This window comes from Epargyreus clarus, unplaced genomic scaffold (assembly GCF_041222505.1).
Source record: "Epargyreus clarus isolate Ecla_fem2 unplaced genomic scaffold, WU_Ecla_fem_2.2 ptg000014l, whole genome shotgun sequence".
Taxonomy (NCBI): Eukaryota; Metazoa; Arthropoda; class Insecta; order Lepidoptera; family Hesperiidae; genus Epargyreus; species Epargyreus clarus.
In genome coordinates, this window is record NW_027332222.1 from 4,720,146 (window position 1) to 4,744,226 (window position 24,081).

The window sequence follows — 24,081 nt, forward strand, 5'->3', positions numbered from 1 at the left end:
GGTAATGGTAAATATTTCCTATTTACACCTATTTTTTCACAACACACGTCAATAACGTATTTTAATTTTTTTCCAAGTCTAGTGGAAAGTTTATACGCAAGGGACATAGACAAGCATTAGGTGTGTGGTGTAATTACTGGGTCGTGTTCGGCAAGAGGCGGCGACGTCGCCGCAGCTCACGGCCCGTGGTAATTACCACGCTCGATGGGGGCGCGGGCGATCTCCTGTCAAAGGGATCGCGTGCCGGGCGTCCGACGCCAGTATTAAACGCTAGCGAAGAACCCGTGCCCCATCAGATAACATGCAATCAATTTCGCGATCTACATGCTTCTACGTCGGCACCGCCCCTGGACTGACGTCACGCCGATAAGCCATAGTGCCAGCTAACCTCTGGTACCGCACACAAGACAATACACTGAACGTATGCACTTCCCACATTTACTCTTCTCGAAAATCCTTAATGTCCCCGAGATATGCTAAAAATGTTGCCTAATTTGATGAATAAAATACTCGATCTACTTTCAGCTTTCAGCTTTCAGCACTGAAATATCCATCTAATCAAGGCATTCGACGACGTTATGGTGCGAGACTAAGTCACGCGATCGTTTTATCGCACACCTTCTTTCTGTTTTATAGAGCAGATAAAGTTTGTTTAAAAAGCTCGCATGTCTTTACTACATTGACGTCCTTGTCGTGACAAGTGGCGTAACCCTCGATATCCTAATACCGAGACTCTCTAAGCATGCTTAAGTTTTGTGGTCTTATCTACTTGTTGGTTTCGCGCAAAATGTTGATTTAAAAATGTTTTAAATACATACCAGACACAAAGTGCTCACACACTACTTGCTAATATGCAAGCTTTTATTTCGTAGCAGAGTATTTAGGCGAGCACTGCTATGAATATAAAAAGAAAATAAACAGGAGCTAAGTAAAAGACTGGAAAAGCAAGTGAGGAAATCCTCGCGAGTCAATTTGGTATTATGAGGTAATGGAGAGTAACGAGCATGATTTACGCGGCGCGGCGGCCGGGCGCGGGCATCCGCGGGCAGGCACAATTATCGGCCCGCGGGCGCTCTCAATTACAAAGAGGCGCGCCCGCGGGACTGCACCTCCGACCGACCGCCTCCAACCACAAATCTTTTACTCTCGGAGGCTTCAGCCGACAAACTTATTGGGAGCCCGTGAATCCGACCAAATTATAAATTGAGCGAGGTTGTGGCCTATCCCATCGCATGTATGTGTAACATGTAAGCGTTCGTATATTTCATTCAAATATAAACCTTTGACAGAATTACGATTAGTTGTAATTAAATAGAACTAAATTAAACTGCTACTTAAGAATACTATTGAGGAATGCGTGTATAGACATTTAATCCCTTAATTATATTAGGGTACGTAAGGGAACAAATAGGGTTTAGTTCTGGTCTATTGTACTGCCATCATCTAAACTATATTACACAGTTAGTTCAAAGGGCTTTGTCCTTTTATGCCTTTTCACTAGACCTAAATATACGGTGTAAAAATCTGGATGAGTGTAACGTCCGGACAGTCATAAAAACTTTGTTGGTGATTTTTTTTGAAACAATAATAAATATTTCTGTTTCAAAAACAGACGGGCACAATGCAACGTTTCATTTTATGGATGGTTGGAAAAAATATGGTTGTACATGAAGTGCATTTATAAGTATTATCCATATGTTTGCTGTTAACATTTATCGTTTTAAAAACGATCTAGTCGATGAGCGAATTGCTTTTTGAGGGTGGCATGGTGTTGAGTGTCGCGTTTTAATTTGCGCGGCGACACACGAGTGGACTTCGAGCTATGGTTTGCGGGCAGCGACGAGTCGAGTGCCCTGCTAATTGCAACGCAACGCTATCCTCCGACGCCAACGGCGGCTTTTAACTGATAGTCAAATATATACAATCATATTAACATACTTAGCCAAATAAGCGTATTTCATTTGTATTATAAAGCGATCAGAATACGCAATAAAACAGCATGAAGTGTCATTATCGGTGTACCGCGCCACCAATTTTACCCAAAGGACTTGATTCCGATAAGCTCTTACCAAACGTAATCATATCGGTGTAAACATTAATTACGCCGGCTGACAGCTCAAATGAGCATCTCGACCGCCTCAACTAATTATACGTTATTGTGTTCTTTAGTATTAAGTTGTTACACTCCGTGTACAGGAGTGTTTCAGGGCGCTCCGAGATCGTCTGAAGTAATTTCTGGAGAAACAAATGAAACTGCTCCCCTCGCGCTACAGAACGCTTTGCAAACCGCGCAGCCCATGTAATCGGATAATAAAAAGGGCAAACGCGGTAAATATAAGATGAGGAAGACAGTTTTACGAGCAGCACCTAATTAAGTGGTGAACCAAACAAAACGAAGAAAACGTTTATAGAGAAGTAAGTGGAAGCAACCTAAGACGGTGATATGAGAGCTCCTTAACGGCAATGATGTTACTAAGGCACACACCTGCATCGTTAACGTTGTACAAAGATATTTCCTCGCTAATTATTTAAGGAACTTACACCTGCCGAGTTTATTTCATTTATATCACCGTAAATGAATTTCATAATGTCAAGAGGAAGTGCAAGTAAAACAGATATGATTTAAACATTTTTAAAACTCTATACGAAAAATAGTGTAGTAGTATATCATCTTGTAAGCACGATACAGAATAATAAATAGGTCATATGATCAATGAGATGAGCTAATGAAAGAAAATACGCAAAGTTTAAGAAAAGCATACGTATTTCAAAAATAAATAAATCAGCACGTACGCGTGAGTGCGGGCGGGCCGTGTGCTTGAGGTGGGTATTTTGGGCGCGCAGGTAGGGCGGCGACTGTAGGAATTCGACCTCACCTGAGCCAGTCTGATTCACTCGCGCTAAATCAGTGCGCTCTACATATTTATTAGACATCGAATCTTCTACATTTAAATACAGCGTTGGTAGAGATGGACGTTTCTCATGTAAACTACGCGTTTCTCATTAGAAGCCGGCCCGACCATTATCTTATGCAATAAATTGTCTCGGAGCCGAAACAATCATGTTCGAACGTCGTGATTTACGATTTATTTGCGGGGCCCGTAACAGTTTTAGGGCCTAACGTTTAATTCGGTACCGGTCGCGAACACGGGTCTGACCCGGGGCGATTCATTAGGTGGGTCGCGTCAGAACAAACAAATTAACACGACGGGCGTGTTTTACTCGGTGATAAAAGGGCGCGAGGGCGATGGGCAGTGCGCCAGATGCGTGCGAGCGCGCGATAAATCTCGCGGACGGCGTCGATAGGGCTGCGCCGGCCCGCGCCGTCCCAAGCCGCGCGACGCTCGCCACCGGTATGGTTTCCTGGCGCTCATGTGACCGCAATACTTACTTTTGCGGTAATATTACCACAATTTATACCATAATCAAGCTCAATTTATAATCAAAATGTAGTCGCTAGCGGACACCCCATTCCACCTCATCCATCCCGACTGTAGACATTGCATTAAATTTGTGAATCGTTAGCGAAACAGACAAAAATTTAAACATTTGACGGACATTAACAAATTATAATATACACAATACTAACATGTATAATTTAAAGTTTAAACAATGTAGGCAGACGTAATTAAAGCCCACAACACGACAAATTATGTTGTATATTAGATTGCAGACAGCGCAGGGATGAGTGACACCATGTACTTATGAGTTAAGTAGGGGTGCGGCGGCGACGGAGCGAGAACACGACACGCACGGCACGAGTGGTCGCGCTGTCCCCGCAGCGTGTAAATGGCTTCAGTTAATTAAGTTTAATCAGAGCCGCGGCGTCCTGAACTACGACCGGCGTCGGCGACCATCTGCCTCCCGATTCACGCCCACTTAGTATTCTGTTACATTGCCATGTGGCCCCATTTTATCGAAGAAACCTTATACCGGTATCGATAAACAAAACCACATGTATAGCTAACAAAGCGCTACGCTTGCTGTATGTGTGATGCAACATGCACCTTTCCTGACTAGACTGTATTTACTTAGATTGTAGCTAGCACACTAATAAAGGAAGGCACTTATTATGCAGTTTACTTCGGTATATTAGTTAAAATTACTGATGTATTTAAAGGTGTATCAAATATAATATGTTTAATAACTTTAAAATGTCAGTTTTCACTTTGAGCTTAAAAGCTTAAGTTCAACGTACCTATCTGGTAACAAGAAAATGAATTTTAGAAACGTTACAAGTAGTATTGTATAGTTAATGGCGTGAAGGATTGTGTAACTGGATTATATCGATAAGGCTGAAGCACAGATAGCGGTGCGAATAGTCAAGTGTGGCGTGTTGCGCGACCATTAACGCAGCGTTACGAATCATCCGCTGGAGTTCATCGGTATGGGGCGGTGCGGCGGAGCGTGCCTGCGTCCGCGTGCCCGCCTCTCACGCGATCTTATCGTGCTTTCCGCGAACATCGCATCGCGCTGCCGGCCCGTGGCTGTTCCTAGACTACAGAGCACTGCCCCGGCTTTACTGTTCCTTCAGACATAAATTTAATTTGGACGCACAATACGTACTATAATCCGTTTGCCAACTCTCAGCATCGCAAAATTTATTCAAAACGTTCAGCGACAATACCGCGAGTCTACGCCGCGGTAGGCTGGCGTTGCGCGTAATGAGCGGCGAATCCTTTGACCGGCTGCACCCGGCCGACGTAAACGGGGAGCTAATTAGGCGGAGCTGATCTGAAGCCACAACAGAATTAGTGCGTTCGTGTCAGTAACTCTATTAAATATTTCAAGAGATCGTTAGTGGAAAATATTTTATTTAAAATCCGTGCACTAAGTACCAATGTTGCCTATTTGATATCGTGGAATGTAACTGCCTATTTTTGAACGTCATAATATATTAGAAATTAGAATATCAACATTATTAAATTACTTGGGGAAATTATGAAAGCTTGGCAAATAGCAGCGTGAACTTTAAATGTCACAATCTACGATATAACAATCTGTAATACCGAAATGTCACGTGTTCCTATTTAAAACTTGTCAAATAGTATTTAAATCCAAAAGTAATCCCAATCTACACTTAAATTTGTGTCAGCACGAAATTCCTTACGATAGAATGTTTCGGTGCCAAAACGGTTAATTCGTCAAGCAAAAGCGAAACGTGTCCCATTTCCACGTGACCTTTTGTAAAGTTTCGTCCCCCTAATTCTATTAACAAACTGTTTACTGTTTACGTTTTCACAATAGAAGAGTTAACAAGGAAACCTATATTGTAAGAAATTCGGAAATCGCAAAAATAATAAAATACGGAAGGGTCACAGCTGTTACGGCGATCTCGACAGGTATCAATAGTTAGTGCTGCTTAAAAGGAAAATAAAGTGAGAAAACGAATGTTCTAAAAGTAAGTTAAGTTTATTAAACTGTAACCGAAAGTCGATAAACCGATATCGATGTTTGGTCTAAGAGTGGAACCATTGGCTAGCGGTGAGACTGTAAGCCGTCGATGAAGACTGTTAAATAAAAAAAATAATAATGAAAAAATTACAATTTGATTTATAAAAGTTCCAAACCCAGGATATCAGAAAGAATATCAGAGTCATGACCTCACTTCCAAAGGGCTCATCTCATTAATCTGGGTATCTACGCTAAGCCCGAACGTACCATTGCTGACAGTGGGAAATCCATCCGACCTCAGAGGGTCGTAGAACGCAAATCCTTTCGCGAAATTTGTGATTTTCGTGACCAATATTATTCGGTGGAGATAAAGCTATTAACGTTTTGATACAATACAATTTATAAAAAAATATACGTCGTGTATTATTTACGGACTAAGGACGTAAATTCCAGGCTGAGGTGAAGAAATCTATTTGTCTTTTAATGACAATATAACTAGCAAAAATTTAAGTCTCACTGGAAGACTAGTGAGTTCGTAGACTATATAAATTATAATAATAAAAGCTATTAAGGGTTTGTCAAAGGCTGCCAGCTCTCTCATCCACTTTAAAAATAAGTACACTTTTTCTTAGGGTTATATGAGTTTATGAAACCTATGACCTATACCTCCGCCACAATGCGAAGAGAATTCATGTAAACAAACCGATTTTAGGGTCATAAAAAATCTGGCACTGTAAAAATTACTAATTTCCTTGTTTTCATGTTTAATTCTATAGATAACCTCACAATTAAATTATATCCATTATTTCTATACCTCATTACATGCGATGCATTTTCACAACTTTAATATTATTGCGTTTAGACAAAGAAAAATAAAATATCCATATAAGTTAATTAGTGATAACCCTAGAAATAGGCCATGTCATAGGAATGCCAGGTTGTAAGAACATTTGGTCTCATTTTGATTTGGTGTTTTAAATACAGTTTCAATTAATTTATTATACTTTTTACCAATCCACAACGCAGCAGAGTGGTTTGTTGGTTGGATATGAGTATCTACCAATTCACAGTTCGTTATAATATGAGATATGCATTTATATCATTAAAATAGAATTTCACAATTCATTATACGTACAAGAATTATGAATTTTCTTAATACACATTTGAATACGAATTGAAAATTAATCAAATTTACGAGATTAATCTCGAAAACTATAAGTAAAGTCAAGGTGAAATATTTATTCACAATATTGAATTCAAAGCAGACATAAGGTGCCGAATAGAAAAAGCAATATTGATAGAAAACAATTTAAATTTTACAATATTATTTGTAGAAAAATTGCACCGACGAAAAAAGGTTTTTGTTATACGCCCCTTATCGATTGCTAAGCAACGATTGTTGGTAAACATTCTTCTTCCAATTTGGCTGGGGTATAGTACGTACTTCTATTTTTCAAAGTAGTTAATATGTAAAAGTTGTAAAAATGTTTTATATTAAAACTCGGTCGGTTGTTCAGGTGACAAATGTAGTGGACAAGGTGTATGTACTAATTTTCCATATGGGACTAGCAAAATGCCACCACAGCACATACTACGGAAACAAACATTGCCGCTATTGTGCGTGTCGGAGCCTTCGCGGCGAAGTCGATGTTTCACGGGAGTTTGCGAGTCACCCCCAGAGTCAACATCCTCGATACGAGACCGTATTGTTTATAACACACGATGTACCAACAACTACGTTCAACAAAGCTTTCGCTAGCCCTTGCTACTGTTAAAGTTATTTAGCTAAACTAAATAATTACACACCTGAGTTGCGCTGGCCATTTGAAAATCTTCTAATATATTCATACGTGAAGGAAAATCTTTGTACCCATTTTAAAAGCATAGCACGTGTTTTTTTTTTGATTATTAAAGTACATAATATATAAAGTACATAAGTATATATTTCAAGGATGTAGAACAAGTTTAGGGTTCTGTTTCGACGGCACCACTGCCACAACTTTTTTGTGGTCAGGGTGACATACTTTTCAGAGGTGTACCAACTTAGTCCTCCAACCAAGAACTAAGAATTTAATCTTATCTGGAACCCCAGTCATCTGTACATCTGGACATCTGTTATCAATCGATTACAGATTTTGATCTCCACAGTGACAAAAAAATGTTGTTTAGTTTATGCCGGCTGTCTTTCCTGTTTTCGAAAAAAATATAATAGTTAATAATAAATACAGAAACTTAGGTCAACAGGGACAGAACATCACCTTGAAACAAGTCGCAATAAAATTTAAATCCATTACAATTGCAAACTAAAACATTCATTCATTTATTAATTTATTCGAAAACAACAACAGATATTAATTGACGCAGATCGCCTATGAAACAAGCGGCTCGCGTGACTGTCGTGCGGAAAGGTTTGGATGACTTCCTTTGTTTCTTCACATAGTTTGTACAGCGTGGTGTTGTATCACACCCCACCTCACTGCTCGCTATCTATAGTAGAGAACTCCAGCCTTATTTGTTGTAGTTTACGTTTTCTAAGCGCTCTAACCTACTAAACCGAATATTTATACTGCGGCTGCTTTTTCTTATTCGCTTGGTTTTGTTGTGTTTTTACACGTAAAGAATTATGCACTACTTTCTCTTGGTCAATAACTTTAAAGTAAGGTTTTTTTTCTATAATTGTATTTTTGTAACGTAAAAAAGAAAAAACAACTTAAGTTTACTATTCACGAAATTTTGAAGACATATTTATTCTATCGTCTAAAAATACATCCAATGTAACAAATAACACTAACCGTAGTAGGTAGTTAAATTTCCCAAAATAGTAGCCACCAACGTAAATAAGATCATATTATTTTGATCACTGCTATGGTCGGTCGTTTATATGATAATGTATTTTGTAGCTGGATATACACGGCTGTTGAATGGAGAGGGAATATTTTTTGTAGAATCTGTAACACGAAAATCCGACGCGCTTTCGACAACTGTTTATTTATACGGCACAAGTGCTTGTATTAAACGGCCAGAAAATTCTATAAACTCTACAAACTATTCGAACACGTAAAAGTATAGTGCGCGATTTTCCAGATAATTGCTAAAAGGTGGTGAAAGCCGCAACATGGCAGCGTTTTGCCCAATAAAAATAAGCTACACTAACAAGGCCGAGAGAACGATTAATCTAAGTTTAGAGAGTTAACAAGAAGGTGAAGTGATCAGCGGGAGCGTTGTTGAAGTTTAATAAGCGTTAGTTAGCGAGCGGAGGCGCGGCGGAGGCAATAAGGCGGGCGTTATCTCCGGTGCGGCCGCGGCGCTCAACAAATTACTACGCTCACGTCTCTCGCCCATCTCGAATCTCCCGACACGTTATAACTCATACGACACATTCGCTAACGCGATCACAGCATTGCATCAATTAGGCCGTGAACGATCGATCGAATCCGCCGCCGCTGTCTATATTGTTTCATAATCAACAAGCAAAAGTAAGTTTAACACACTTTTGTTAAACCTTACTTAAAACACTTTTTATTCCTTGAACCATACTATTTCCATTTCTTTATTTTCTCGATGACAGTTCTTTGTAGTGTTGTGACCAAATAAGCAATGATATCGATCGCATATATTTATTATATGTATTTTGAACAAAGACAAATACAACAAAGCTTACGCCGGAAGAAAAATAAGACATTTTTCTGACTAAAACCTACTTATTTTACAACAGTTTCGATTTTTTTTAAGAAGTACGCATTTGTATCAAAAAATTATTATATTTAATATAATATTATAGTTAATAAATTTGTACAAAAATATCCGGCAGTAGTTTAGTTTCTTAAATTAAAAAAAAAAAAAGGGTCTGTTATCGTGTTACGTTTATCGTTATAGCTCCTATGAAGTGCATGAAGTACAGTATTATCTGTATGACATTTTAACGTTAACAACACAAATTACATGGGCGTCGATCTGTCATCAAGAAAATAAAGAAATGAAAATAGTATAATTGTTCAATAAAGTATTAGTCAAGATATAAGAATTACTCGTATGTATTTTTTATAATTTTCACTATGTAGTGTCCGTCCTTAATAATAATAAACTATATAATGTAAGCCTGTATTGTACTCCAAATTTACTTGAAAAGGGGACATTTTGATTTGGTAGCACAAGAATAGAGTCAAGTTGTAAAGTAGCCAATTAGGATTTTAAATATAAGCCGAGCGAAACTAAAAGCGCACCACGATGCATACGGACGAGGCGGGTCGTCAAAGCGAGAATAATCTCATAACCGCGGCTCGGACGACGCGCTACTTAGCCGAGCGCCCTCGGGCGTAGCGAGATTGTTCTTTGAGCAAACACCGCTACGAAGCTCGTGTCGCGGGTGCTCCATTACCACAAAAGAGCAATTGTTCGTAAATTTTGTAATATAAAATTAAAATCCCTAGCGTAGGCGAATCGCAGGAGTTCGAGCGAATCGAAATAAACGTAACGAAGAATTCCGGCGATTTCGGCAGTCGCGGAACAATTAAGCGCCGAGAAGTTTTGCAAGTGGTTACGAACGAATAGTAGCGGGGGCTCCTAACGGTTCGTACACTTCAATTTCTCCGCAGTCGCTGATGCGTGGCGGTGCAATCGGGCGCGGCCGAGCGATTCCGATCCGATTCACGGCTGCCGCTCGGTTCATTGCAACATTAGTCTACGTGCTCCTTCCGCCAAGGCGAAAGAAAGCGCCGTCACGATAAAACGCAATACGGATTTAACGGTTAAATAAGTAATCACGCTTTGAACGCTATTAACAAATTTCATTAATCTAGCACGAATTACGAAATTGCTTTCCAAGTACTTTTAAAATACGGTTCTGTTTAATTACACGAAGGCAATCTCGGCATCTACTGGCTATGCCGCTTTTTAGTCAAACGCTAGCAGTAACAGAATAAAGTGTCCTTCCTGTTGTTACCGCAGCAGTGAGAGAACTTTGCGAGCACCATACTGATTACGGTTTCATATTTGATGAGCCACTCACGTGGGCTCGCCAAGCCGCAGACTAATTTCAATACCCTCTTGATTATTAAATAAGCCACGCCACGTGTTACGCACTGCGAAAAACAATCGGGAAACTCTAGTCAGTGTTTATTTTCGAAAAAATCGTACTAATTACGGAAAGGAAGCAGTAATTATTAAACTGCGCAGTAGGCATTGTTTACAAATTGCAACTTCTTGTTGCAATATGCACGGCGAAAAGTAGGGAAATCCTCGAGAGAAAGTGCTCATATGTGAGCCAGAGGCGGCGAGGTAGGCGCGCGGCGGCGGCGGCAGAAGACGGCCGCGCACAGTTTAATTTCCCACGAGGTCGATCTCAGCGCCGCGGAGCGCCACCCGCGGGAATTAATTGCCAGTAATGAATAGTCAAGTGAACGTCCGTTAATTATATATAGGTACACTGAATTAAGAAATTACGAGTGAGAAAACGACTAGGTACACTCTGAATAATTACTAAGTTTGATATAACCATAATTATAATGGAACAAGACCATAATATAGTCAGAGAATATAGGTGAAAAATTATATATACTCATATATATATATATTGAAGGTGGTAGAACCCTTTGTGGTTCGACTCCGGCGGCACCACCGCCACACCTATTTCTACCTAATAACAGCAGTGTTAGGCGCTGCTGTGTTCCGGTTTGAAGGGTGTGGTAAGGGAGATAGACTTTTCCGAGGCGTTCCAGCTTAGTCCTCAGGGGTAGCGGCGCATCTGTGGCCGACCTCAGGTAGGAAATCGAATCCTATCTGGGGTTGATTACAGATGTCCATGGGCGGCAGTAGCCACTTACCATCAGGTGGACTGCATGCTCGTCTGCTACTCTCATATTATATAAAAAAAAAAAAAAAAAAAAAAAAAAAAAAATATGTTCCTGGAAGCAATTAGTCTCAATGATTTTACAGGTTTCAGATGTAAGAAGTAAGAAAAGACTGATAGCACTACAACTTTACATCTTTCTCACCTAAAAGCAATATCTGCGATCCTAGTGTGGTCGGCCAGATGATGTTAAATGACAGCATAATTCGAATACGGAATTAAGAAGAGCAGTCGTTTATATACCTCCATATCAAAGAAACAATATGAGGCTTAAAAATTTAAAAAGTAAGCTTACACTTCAGCATGAGATATATATAATCTGGATGTCAGATGCAATGAGTACCGTTCTAGTGAACATGAAGCGTAAATCAGAATTTGTGCCGGACAATGGAGAAATGTCAAGGATCCAGTACATACAGTTTTGTAAATAAAGAGTAAGAAACCGTACGGTATCATTTCAATTAAGTTATTCGTCCAAGGTTTGGCAAACGGGTAGATGTGTATAGCCCTTCCTATTCAATTGGTTTATTGACGTATGCGGATCCGAGGTTTGCGACTTACTTTGAGAGGACATGTGTCAAGAAGTCGTGAAATAGTAAGTTAACGTCAAATAGGTTGCACGGAAAACTCCGTGGCAAATATTTATGACGAGATATATGGGCAATGGACTTAATGGTTACCAACGTCAATTTTATATGACATTTTATAGATATGTAAACACAAATCTGCAGACAACACAAAACGAGAAGTTCCCATGAATAAATTCTTAGGTTAAAGTTATAGCGATTATAATAAACACGCTGTCACCGTGTCAGGCTGCAGTTTTCACACGGATTGCGGATTACAATAGGTTGCAGGTAGCGACAATGTAGTACGTTGACCTCATGCAACAGCATTTCATTTGTACACTGTGTAGCAACTTGGATACGAAAAGAATAAGAGCATATAGCAACAATAACAGCAAAAACTAATATAAGAAGCTATGATCATTCATTGGTTTCGTTAGTTATATGAGTACAGAGATATCTGCTTTCCGCTTTAGTAATGCCAATAGTATCGGTGTAGCTAAACGATTGTAAGAGGCATTAATTGACGACCTGAGTCAAAACCATACTCAACAAATAACAAAATCGTTTTCAACCAATAACCGTCTTTAATAACCTACCGAAGTACCTAGTAAAAATAAAAAAGTAGCTGAAGTGTTTTAAATGTTTTTATCAATGAGTTTCTCCTTTCATTTAAATTTGCATGATAAAAAATTGTATATTACAAGACAATATTCCATACGTAGAATCCTCGAGTCTTAGTTATAAATATTGGTTAAAAAATATTTCATTATATTCACCGCACGACACTATTTTGTTATTTTTTTTCTAGACAACACCAAGAAGGACAAGAAGGAAAAAAATAATGGTCGAGGACCTCATAATAAAGATGACAAAATGCCGGTGTTTATCACTGTCCTTAAGCATTGGGAAGCTTGGTTAGGAATATTAAAGTAATTATAGTTTAAAAACTAAAAACCACGCTAATATCGCACAAGGAAATTCGTGATTCCTGACGATCCTGATAAGGAGAATGGGATAAAATGATTAAAATCGTATATTGTCATCGGTTCTTGAGAATTGTTCAAAATTTCCGTTACATACACAGGTCAAGCTAATAAAAGCGTGGTAAAAATGCATACATAGAGATATGTAAATGCTCATACAGAAGGGAGCAACCAGATTTGGGTGATCAACATTAGATTTATTTACGCCGAAAGCACTACATTTTAGATAGCGTTGTTGTGTTCGGGTTGGTCAAAGTTGTAACAACTACCATAAATATAAAATGAAGCAGTTTGTCTAGTGTTAACGCGTCTTTGACCTACGTCGAATGAACATTTATTCATTTAAGGTTATTCATTTAAGGTTATGTGTCGACCTCCATAAACTGAGGTAACATACAAATCATTACGTCCCTATCGAATATTGCTGTATATTACCAAAGTGTTTGCGTCAACAAATACAACGCAAATGCCAAAGGTTCCCTTCCCTTGGGTTTGACATTTCGTTGAAGTTTAATGTGAGGCGTGAGCCGTGAAAAAATAGGTGCACGAAGCAAACAATGGCCAAGGATGGCATTTAGAAAACCTCCCCCTGCGGCGCGTTGACGACGAGACGACGCCAATTCGATAAGACGTTATTGACACGCCGCTGTGCCGGTGGATGACATCGCGCGATCCGCGTTGATTCTATCACAATATGTTTGCCGTTACAATCGGTAATGGTGTGTGCAGTTAGGGTGTAGCTTTATTGCTTCCTAGTCGGTGTGCGCTGTGAGAATACGGCCGGAGATAGTCACTCGTTTGCGAGGCACGCGTCGAGTTCCTACATAACACTAACGGTAACGCCACCTATCTGAACATCGCAACAATGCCTACGGTACGGTTAACAATCACAACAGATTACGATCATTTCTGCTTTACTGAAAAAGATTTTTTTCTAAATAATTACTGTCGGGAACTTACATTTTTTATACGGTCTTGTTCGTTAGAAAAAAGATTATCAGTTATGAAATTGGCCATGCAAAACGATTTAGTAAGTAAAATATGTTCCGAAACTTGTACTAAAATGCATGTATGACTAAATTCTAGACATGGGAAAGCATTTATTCACTATGCAATTACAATTATAAAGCTAAGATTTCAATACGTGAGACGCATACGCCCATTATTATTATTAAAGTCAATGTATCCAATTTTTGCCTATTAAACATAGAAATTTAAAATTTTATTATTTGCAGAATTTATTAAATGTCTCCTTTTCAGTCAGTCGGTCTCTGATCGAGATAAAATTGGATTAAATGATTCAATATAAATAACAGGCTATAGTGACACACGTAATGACAAAATAAATAACACTACAATTAAATATAAACTGTAGTAAGTATATAAAACTAATTACGAAATAAATAAAAAAAAAAACGGCATGCATATAAACAATTTACACTTGGTACAGAACTTGTTTATTTTATCGACAAATAAATATCACTTTAGTATTGGCCACCGTCAAGTGATTGTAACGTAGACAGGTTATTTAAAACTATTCAAATAAAAAGACTGACCTTACTTCATGAAAAGCTAGAGAGATCAGAACAAAAACCACTATGTACAAAAACAACTTTTTATCATTTCCTAATCATGCGTGTTCTATTTATGTGATAATTTACCAACCAATTACCATTGTTGTTTATACAATTATAGGCTTCGAGGTATAATAGTGATTATACAGCAGTAAAAAGTTTTTTGACAAAAAATATGTAGACAGTATTATAAAGACATTATTTATACGCAACAAAAGGTAACATGAATTTTTGTATAATCATACAATATGTTAAAACAATTAAATATTTAAGAACGGTTTTCTTTGTTTTACATACAAAAGAATCATTAATTACAATCTACTTTATATAGCAAAAATAAATAATTCAGTTGGTAATTGACACAAAAATCGTGCAAAGTAAGTCATTTAACACAAATTGCTAGATAGCTCAATGAAATTCCGTTTTTTAAGTAAGTCTAGGGAACCCGGGAAGTCGTCAAGGTATGTACATTATAGTGGTAATGGTCCAGGAAGAAACTAACCGCACATTCAAGTTTTATTAGTTCTAGCGACAAAAAGCGAAGTTATGAAGGAATTGATGCAAATATAACGCGTTTCCTCAGGGTGATTAAGAAATAGTGATATCGTATTGACCAAGTCAAATTGTTGTAAGTCAAAGTTCTCTGCACGCCTACTGACTGATGCGCCTGGAGGTCACAAGGTGATCGTAGTATAGGTAGTGCGATTACGAGGTTCTAAAAAGACAGGAATCCTTGAATCGTTAGCAGATAGCACATTATAATACTGAGCTTATTGCGTTTAACTTTCTCTAAGACGCAAATTGTTAATCTTTTTTATTTTAAATAAAAAAATAGTAATTATGTACTTTTATTATTGAAAATCATAATATACGGTTGTAATGGTAAATGGAATGTTATATTGAAACGAGGCATACACACAATTACCCTATCAGAGATAATAAAGATTAAAATAGCCACCTCACAGTAAAGTTAAAATAATATACAAAAATCTATCTCTACTTCGACATTTCCGCATAGATTGCGAAATAAATGCCACAAGACGCTCGATTAAGTCAAAGTTATTAGTTTTGGTTGACTAGTTCTAGGTTTTCTATTGTAAACTTTTTAATGGTGACAATAGTAACTTCTGCTCTCACTTTTATTGTGAATGCAACTCGCTGTTAAATATACAGAATAATAGCTTTTTGTTTACTGAAATTTTAAATAAACATCTGTGTCGATACACGATTTATATTTGCCTAAATGAATTTCAATTTGTTAGCTGTCAAGGAATAATATGGATAATAAGGATGTAATACATGTAAATAATAAATGCCTTGCATTTTTATTAATCAGCAAATTCAGAAATGCCAGAAAAAGAATTGTCGAACGGACTAGTAACATAGAAAGCTCAAGTGCAAAGTGGAAAAAATAGGAGCGAACTCTGGCGGAAAGCTGGGTTAAAGTGGAAAGAAGAGTTCTCAACGTCACACGAAATCAATGGCAACAACTAGAGTTTTATAACATACGTTATAGAAGAAAATATATTAGAGAAGATACGACCGGATATCCACATATTAAAATTGATAAGAATGTATAATTCTCTTGTCTCCTTTACTAAATCTTCAAACAACTAAATGTTTTGAGAATAATAGCAGTCTCATTTGTTTTTTACCACTTATTGGTAAACGTGAGCTGGCGTTTATCAATTGATTGATATGAAGTAAATTTCATTTTTCGTAAGAATTCCGTGAATCATTAAGCTAAATACTTTATCGTCTTTACCAAGTACAGCAATATCAGACATTGATACTTACACATTTTTGATAGACGTATGGGTATGGCTGTCTCATACATTTAAATACATATCGTGTAAATTATGTTGCTACTGTTAATCCTTATAGCTTTTACGGTGATATTTTAGAACGATCGCCCACTGTCACTTTAGATACATTTACAATATTATGTCAATATAATTATTAATTACTTTTCTTCTAGCTTATTATCATCCAATAGATCTATATTTTAGATAATGTCAGTTAGCTTCCGGATAACCATAAATAAGAAAAATAAAGACCGAGAACCGAAAATCTAAACCGAAAACCGAATTATACCTATCTTAGGAGGTTCATAGAGTATGGCTTTGCACAACAACATAAGTAAGGTTTATAATTGTAGCTTATGGCCGACGACTACTAATGGTTACATATAACTATCACACGGTTAGGATGCACTCAATGAAAGTAGTTTTAATTGTAAAAACCAAAACTTCGTAAAGTTTTAGAGAACAGTCCAAAATAAAATCCCTGTCCCGCTAATATAAAGGATGGTGCAGAAGTTGGGGCAATTTCCTGTAAATTTCTTACAGGACAATCCTGACAATCAAAACACATGTCTGTCCCAAGTCTTGTAATGTCATCCGCTCCTCTATTCTATGGATGTAGAAATTTCCAGCCCACTACTTTCAAGACTTTCGTCTGGGACTCGTTATCTCTGTCATATAAGTAAAAAAATCTTGAATGTTTGTAGGCCTACCACTAACCGCAAGAAATATATTCAATTCATGAAATGTTCAGTAAATCTAAACTTGCATGTGGTGTAATTCCGCTAGTGAGTATGCCCAAATTCTGAATTTAGTTTCCTCTGCACCTATAGTTTTATTATTCAATAAAAATTACAAATGGTGGACAATATCTACAACCTTACAACATAGTATGATACGATTAAGTACAGCGGCGTAGTCAGAGAGTGGTAGCGTACCGGGGGGTTCAGCACTTTTGGGAAGGCAGCAAAGATTTAAAAATAAAGCGCAAATCAATATCAATATTAACTGTCATATAGTCTCACTTACTAAAATGTCCAAAATAAAAGCATGAATCATTATTTTTCATCAAATTCATAATCATCATTATGCATTTCAATTATGTTCTATTGAACAATTACTTTTTTAACAGACTTCCCAAAGGAAGAGAGGTTATCTATTCGTCGTGTATATATTTATTTTCTGTGTACGAGCCTGTGCCCCGAACGGCTGAACCCCCCGGCACGGTCGTGTCGCGAGACGTACCTGCACGTCGAAGGGCTGGTGGTGCTGCGCGGAGTCGGGCGCGGGCGGCACCACGGCGGCGCCGTTGACGAGCCCCGCGCCCGCCGCCACGCCGCCGCTGCCGCCGCCCGCCACGCCCGCCACGCCGCCCGCGTACTGCGCGACACGTAACAACATCAATATATGGATACCGGGCGTGGATATGTTGATAATTCACCCTACATCTTATATATAAAATTCTCGTGTCACGATGTTAGTTACCGTACTCCTACGAAACGGCTTTACCGATTTTCACCAAATTTTATATGCATTTTAAATTAAAGTCTGACAATCGGCTATTATCTATTTTCATACCCCTAAGTGATAAGGGTTGTTCACCCTTAACATTTTTTTTATTCATATGGCAACACGTTTGCTGGGTCAGCTAGTATAAATATAAGTAAAATATACACTCATACATTTTGAATTATTGTAAGCATTAGGATTGCTAAATTTATAAGGTAGGTAAATAAGTAGGTAAATGGGGTTTTTTAAGGCACACACACAACTTGTGACATATTAAATAGCTCCCTCGCCAAAAAGTACAAATAGCTTCGTTGAACAGTGTGCATTTTCAACTTGTAACTTAGTCACATCTAATGGATGGTATGGATATAATCTCTTACACATTTCTATATGAGTACAGACCAGTCACACTTGCGCGATATGTTTGGAAACTATTCTAGCTAATTCTTTCATATTACTCATTATGAGTCTGTATAGACCTGCTGCCCACTAGATGTTTATAAAACACATTATTATTACAATATTAGTACATATCCAAAATTAGATAGAATTAAGCTCTATCACACATTACTCAATGCAACTGAAACCCACTTAGTGATTCATAACTATTGTGGTGGTACAGATTACTCGTTTATTAGATGGTATGGGTACCATCTAATAGTGACCAATTTTAGAATTACTTTTAATGAATACTGAACTAAACAACAATTTTCAGCTAAGTATTTGAGATTGCAAAACAATTGAGAAAATTGATTAGTTGATCATGTAGCAGATATAACTTATATATTTTACATTTCTCCAAATTACTGATGACGTAGTCATATAAATGGGGAATAAAAATTATCATCGTGCGACATCACGACGTCCCCACATAGTACACCACAAATACATTTTCTATCCTATTCACTATTGGTATATACGCCATATATTTGTCAATGAACGTTATAGATAGATTATGGAACCATTGGCTTTTATTACAAAGGAGAATGTCCATTTTTTGGTACTCATTTTTCTCATGCGTCAAAATGAAAGTAATATTAAAATTATTTTTTGATTTTTTTACATAGCATGTCGATCAGAATAGTTTTTTTTGAACAGGGGATTCCATTTAAGATAAAATAAGACGAAATGTTGAATTAAAATGGCGGTATTTTATACTCGGAATTCATTAAGATCTATTAGTGTTTTGACTAAACAAATAATATCATTACAATTGATGTATAAAGTGACAATTTGATGGCAAGACGTTTTAGCGTTTGAAGGCAATGGCGTTTTATTTTGATTTAGTTCGTGTGTGTTTGTCAATACCGGATAATCGGATATTTTCGATTTTGAGGTTATGTAACATTTCGGTAAATAACTTCAGAACCCGGGTGCTGATCTAAGAAATAATTATTGGTGGTGGTAATTGGTTAATTATACATCGTCTACAACAAGTTTCAATTTGATGCAACTCTGGACGGCGGTCCATACTTTCATGGGCATTGTCCTTTATTAACAAATTATTACATAGTAAAGACGTTCTTCCCGCCAACCAAATATCGCGTTTAAATATCTAGTTCCAATATCGCGCGATGAAGTGAAATGGTGATATTTATTCAAGATAGAAAGTATCAACCAAATAAAAAAATGAGATTTTTGGTAGTCAACATCCACGACCTGCACTTTGTTTTCTCAATCTTCAACTTACTTTATAATAAGATATTATGTTTGGTGCCCTTAATATTTGCCACTACACTCATAGTACATAAAGAATTTACTAAATCAAACGCTACGCCAAGTGAAGCCCCATCGACACAGCGAATCATTCACTATGCCCTGTTTAGAATGTAGGGTAGACAAATTTGTACTACTTAACATTTATTGATTACATTGTGTCCAAAGCATCTGTTGAACCGTATGCTCTTTTGCTACTTCTAATAAATTATAGAGGCTTACAAAAATCTACTCCAAATATGATTGTGGTATAGCGAATTTTCTTTAAATATTTTTCTTACCTGTTGAGTGTTTGCGAAGCTATTGTTGTCAAACTGAGGATGCTGTTCCATTTGCAAAACGAGTTCGATGTGTTGATTCATGGAGTCGTTTAAAGTCATTCCTATAAGAAAAAAAGATTTACAGTAGATGTTACAAATGGAATATAAATATTAAAAAAATGTTTTATCTGAATTATTCGATTTTTACTTACCAGGATGTATTTGAGTGTGTTGTGGATGCGGCAATCCCTGCAAAGGGGCTACTCCCAGCATGCCTGGGTGGTGCTGAAAGGCGGAACAAAGAGACTGCACGTTAAAATACTTGATGAACTTCGTGAACATTTGACAAATTGGTATGAAATGATTTAAATTTAATCATTTACATTGTTACATTGTCTGCTAAATACATTTGCAACAAACGAAATAGAAAATGCTATTTCTCTCAATACATTTCGAAAATTTACATAATTCAGTTAAATGAAATGTTTTACTCAACTGCAAAGGCAATATCTTTCGAGCATATGTATGTACGTAAGAATGAGTCTCTTTGGCAAGTCCTAGAGCTCCGACGTCTTCAAAGATTTTAACATATGTTAACATAGGTGACGTCGTAGATTCGTCTAAATTGCAAGAGTAACCTTACCAAAAGCTAGATTTTAAGCGGTCGGTTTTTTTTTTTTTGTAATAATTGCATTACAATTATTTCTCATTATTTATTAGGCAAAGAAATGTTTACGTATTAAACTTAAGTAATACAAATATTTATGATATATTACATGAAGTTAACATCGTTAGCAACAGCTTAGTTTTTACTACTGAATAAAATGTTTTCTTTCTGTGCTATATATGCTACTTAACTTTTTTACGTTTAACAAAATGATCAAGGATAAAGCTAGACACATAAACCAAGTGATTTGGACAATTTGTGACAAGGAGCCATGTAAACGGCAAACATGTTAGTACCTGCGGGTGTTGCGGATGCTGCGGGTGCGGGGCGTGCGGCGCGTGCGGCCCGTGCGGCAGGTGCGGCAGGTGGTGCAGCGGCGCGGGCGCGGGCGCGGCGAGCGCGTGCGGCGGCAGCAGCGGGAACGCGGCCGCGTCGCCGTTGCGCGCCGCGCCGCCGCCCTCCTCCTCCGCAGGCGACGGCTGCCGCGAGCCCGGCGTGCGGCTGCAAACACACTCACACGGTTATAATCTGTACCGTTGCCGTGAGTTTTATGTTTTGACAAATATGTCTGTTTTGGTATTTGTTTACGTATTTGCCCGTACAATTTCCAATCAGCGCCCCTAGCGGATTGTATCAAAACTATAATGTCAGTAACGTAACAATAAATAAGTAACAAAATAACGCTTTATGTTTTGTCTCCCTTTTTTGCGAACATGTGAGGTACACAAAAATTTCATCGTCACTTGAGCACTCACTTATTGTTACGTTTACTCAGTCTACTGAAGCAAATGGAACAGAATAATAGATTGAGTAAACGTAATGTAAAATTGTGGGATGTTTTAAAAACTCTTGGCCTTACCATGAGTTTTCTCTGTACTGTTTATATCATAGATTAGTAAAGATTACTCACTCCTAACAAAAAATGAAACCAATTTTAACAATTGAAATTGTCACTGTCATCTACCTTCGTGTTTGAAAAATATTAAAAAAAATTTAGTTTTTAGAACATTTACGAATGAAACGATATTTCTCCGCACTTTTTCTTCGATTTCATGTTTTTGCACCACTTAACTGCGCATGTAAGCATTGTTCCGCGTAAATTACACTATGACAGCCATTAGCCATTTAATGGCTTCCTTCAATAACAAGGCGGCGAGATATCTATACTTATCTATGGTTCACATCTACTGAACGCGGTGCGTGACCGACACGCGACGACGCAAGTTTACTTATCTACCCACAGCCAGGCGGCAGTGCTCAATTGTTTCATACTTTATCAAAACAATGAGCAAGATTGAAAGCGGTAGAACCCTGTGTCTGCTCTGATAGAATCACCGCCACACCTATTTCACTTTAATTATCTACCCACAGGCAGGAGACAATTCTTAACTATTTCTTTTTATCAAAATATCGAGCAAGATTGAAAGTGGTAGAACCCTGTGTCAATCGGCTCTGGCAGCGTCACCGCCACACCTATTTCTGCTCAGTGTTGAGCGCTGCTGGATTCTGGTTTAAAGAATGTGGTAAGGGAGACATATTTTTCAGAGGCCTTAAGCTTGGTCCTCGGGAGTAACAGCGCATGTGTGGTCGATCTCAGGTAGAAATCTTATATTATGTAAAGTTTATTGCAGATTCCAGGGGTGGCAGTAGCCACTTAGGTACTATCAGAAATACCTTATTTCGATGAAGCTGATGAAATAGTTATGTGTCACGTCGTTATGTGTCATTATTCGGAAATTATTGGCGTATAAATATGAAATTTAAAGTGAATTATTGTAACAAACCCAATGATATTATAATAAAAGGATATGATAATATCCTTTTATTATATTATAATTCCATTATAAATTATGAAAACAAAATATTCATTATCTACTCCGCATTTTTTAAAACAATCGCATTTGATTATAAGTTCCTCGTGTCTAAGTTTCCCAAATCAGATGAGTGTACTCTACTTATCTGTCTATTTATCGGATTCAGGTGCTTACCGCACCAAATCGCTCAAGTTAAGAAAACGAGTTTCAAATGTTGATGTGTATAGCACACACGACTCATCGTAATTGTAGGTGCTTACGAGTAGTTACAAATTTATAGTTTTATCAGATTGATAAAATCATAACATCCTTGAATCGTGACGTAGATACTTAAGAACGTATAAATAAAGTCATATCTCAAAACAATGATATACGTCACTCGTTCGTCTCGCGTCGCACAAAAATGGTTGTGCATTATCTGCGGAAATCTGTTTACCGGGTGAATCACAAATTTTATAATGACAACATGATAATAGATTACGTCGGAGCGCGCGCAGGTGAGGTCGGGCGGCGGCGCGGGGCGGCGGCGCCGGCGCGGCCCGAGTGGCATTGACAGAGGCCATGATCGCCGAGCGCGGTTATTGCCCGCGCGACCCGCCCGCTGCTCGCACGCCCGCCGATTTAACACTCCCCATTCGGCGACCTTCGCGACGCTGTCTCGAATCGCACGTTTAATGATATACCGACGACCGATCGTTAAACACTCGAACCGGACGTCGCATCTCATTTCCTGATCACGATCGATCGATCCAGATACATGAGCCAATCGTTAGATGTTATCGGTGCAAAAATTACAAGAAATCACTCGACTTACACTCGTCCAACACAAAAATTACACGGCACCACTTCTTTTCGAGCCATCCTCGCTTCACGCATTGTAAATCTATTCTATTATATTTTAATTTTTCTTGTTCAAAAGCAAGGTTACGGCTTAGTCATGAATAGTCGCCAATTAATATTGAATGTAAAGAAAAAAAACTATTAAATATTTATTTCTGTATTTTATAGAACCAAGAAAAACTTACTTGAATGCCTTGTCGTCTTCTTGGCCGTTATGAAGACCGTTAGGTAGAGAGCCATGGTCGTGAAGTTCCTTTTCGAAAGGCGAAGCGGACTTTTCATCAGGTCTCTCCTCCAAAACCATGCCGCGCAAGCCCGCCACGACGCCTGGAACTTTCTCACCTCCACCACCTGTAGCAACACCACCTACTTCTATTTACCAACGTGAATCCAACCTTATTCTGATAATACCTACTATTTATGTCACTTCTTCAACATTCAGAATTCAATTCTCTCAGGACGTTTTATTTCAAAATTGTTCATTGAATACGAGGGGCAACTGAATTTAAAACAAAAGGTAATTTCTCATACGCTTAGAAAGCTTCAAGGTGAATGGGAACGTAAAGGCAAGTTACCAGTAGGAGATCCACCTAATACATATTCGACCATCTTCACGCCAAGGCCGGCAGTGTCTCGGGGTGACAGGATGCTGCCGGCGTCTCCGCCGGGGAACGCTACACCGCGACGAGTACTCATCATCGGTACACCGACATTGTGTTCCACAGCTATGGTAGGATGATACAAGATATTGTATTACAACAAGAATTTTTAACCTATTCCGTGGAATGGACCCCTGTATTATATGGAATAATTTCGTAAACTTATTTTATTATGTGGCCAATATCAAATCTTTATTTATATTAATTGTTAAGTACCGGCTAAATAGGTAATTATATATCTACTGTCCTTTCATTTAATATTTTCACAGTAAAAATATCTTTAGAACTCCTTCATGTAGAATGTAGAACAACATTTAATAAAAACTGTAAGAATATACAAGCATTGTTTTACAACCAATGAGGAAATGATGAGTAACTTATACAGATCTTTATTTATTTCATTAACAAAAAAAATACATAATGGGTTAACCGCAACTTGATTATAA

At 37.9% G+C, this 24,081-nt stretch overlaps 1 protein-coding gene across 8 annotated transcripts in view; it reads right to left on the reverse strand.

The window, feature by feature from the left end:
• The window catches only part of pum (pumilio), a 78,697-nt gene that overhangs the window by 43,662 nt on the left and 10,954 nt on the right, over window positions 1-24,081 (reverse strand). For 3 of the 8 annotated variants that reach the window (XM_073079550.1, XM_073079551.1, XM_073079556.1), the window contains 6 exons: window positions 23,552-23,701; window positions 23,162-23,342; window positions 20,619-20,823; window positions 19,868-19,961; window positions 19,677-19,777; window positions 17,416-17,550 (listed from right to left, as the gene is read on the reverse strand). In XM_073079550.1, the coding sequence (XP_072935651.1) occupies window positions 17,416-17,550; window positions 19,677-19,777; window positions 19,868-19,961; window positions 20,619-20,823; window positions 23,162-23,342; window positions 23,552-23,701 (866 nt within the window). The remainder of the gene's footprint in view (window positions 1-17,415; window positions 17,551-19,676; window positions 19,778-19,867; window positions 19,962-20,618; window positions 20,824-23,161; window positions 23,343-23,551; window positions 23,702-24,081) is intronic. The other 5 variants (XM_073079554.1, XM_073079557.1, XM_073079555.1 and 2 more) reach the window with 4 other exon arrangements.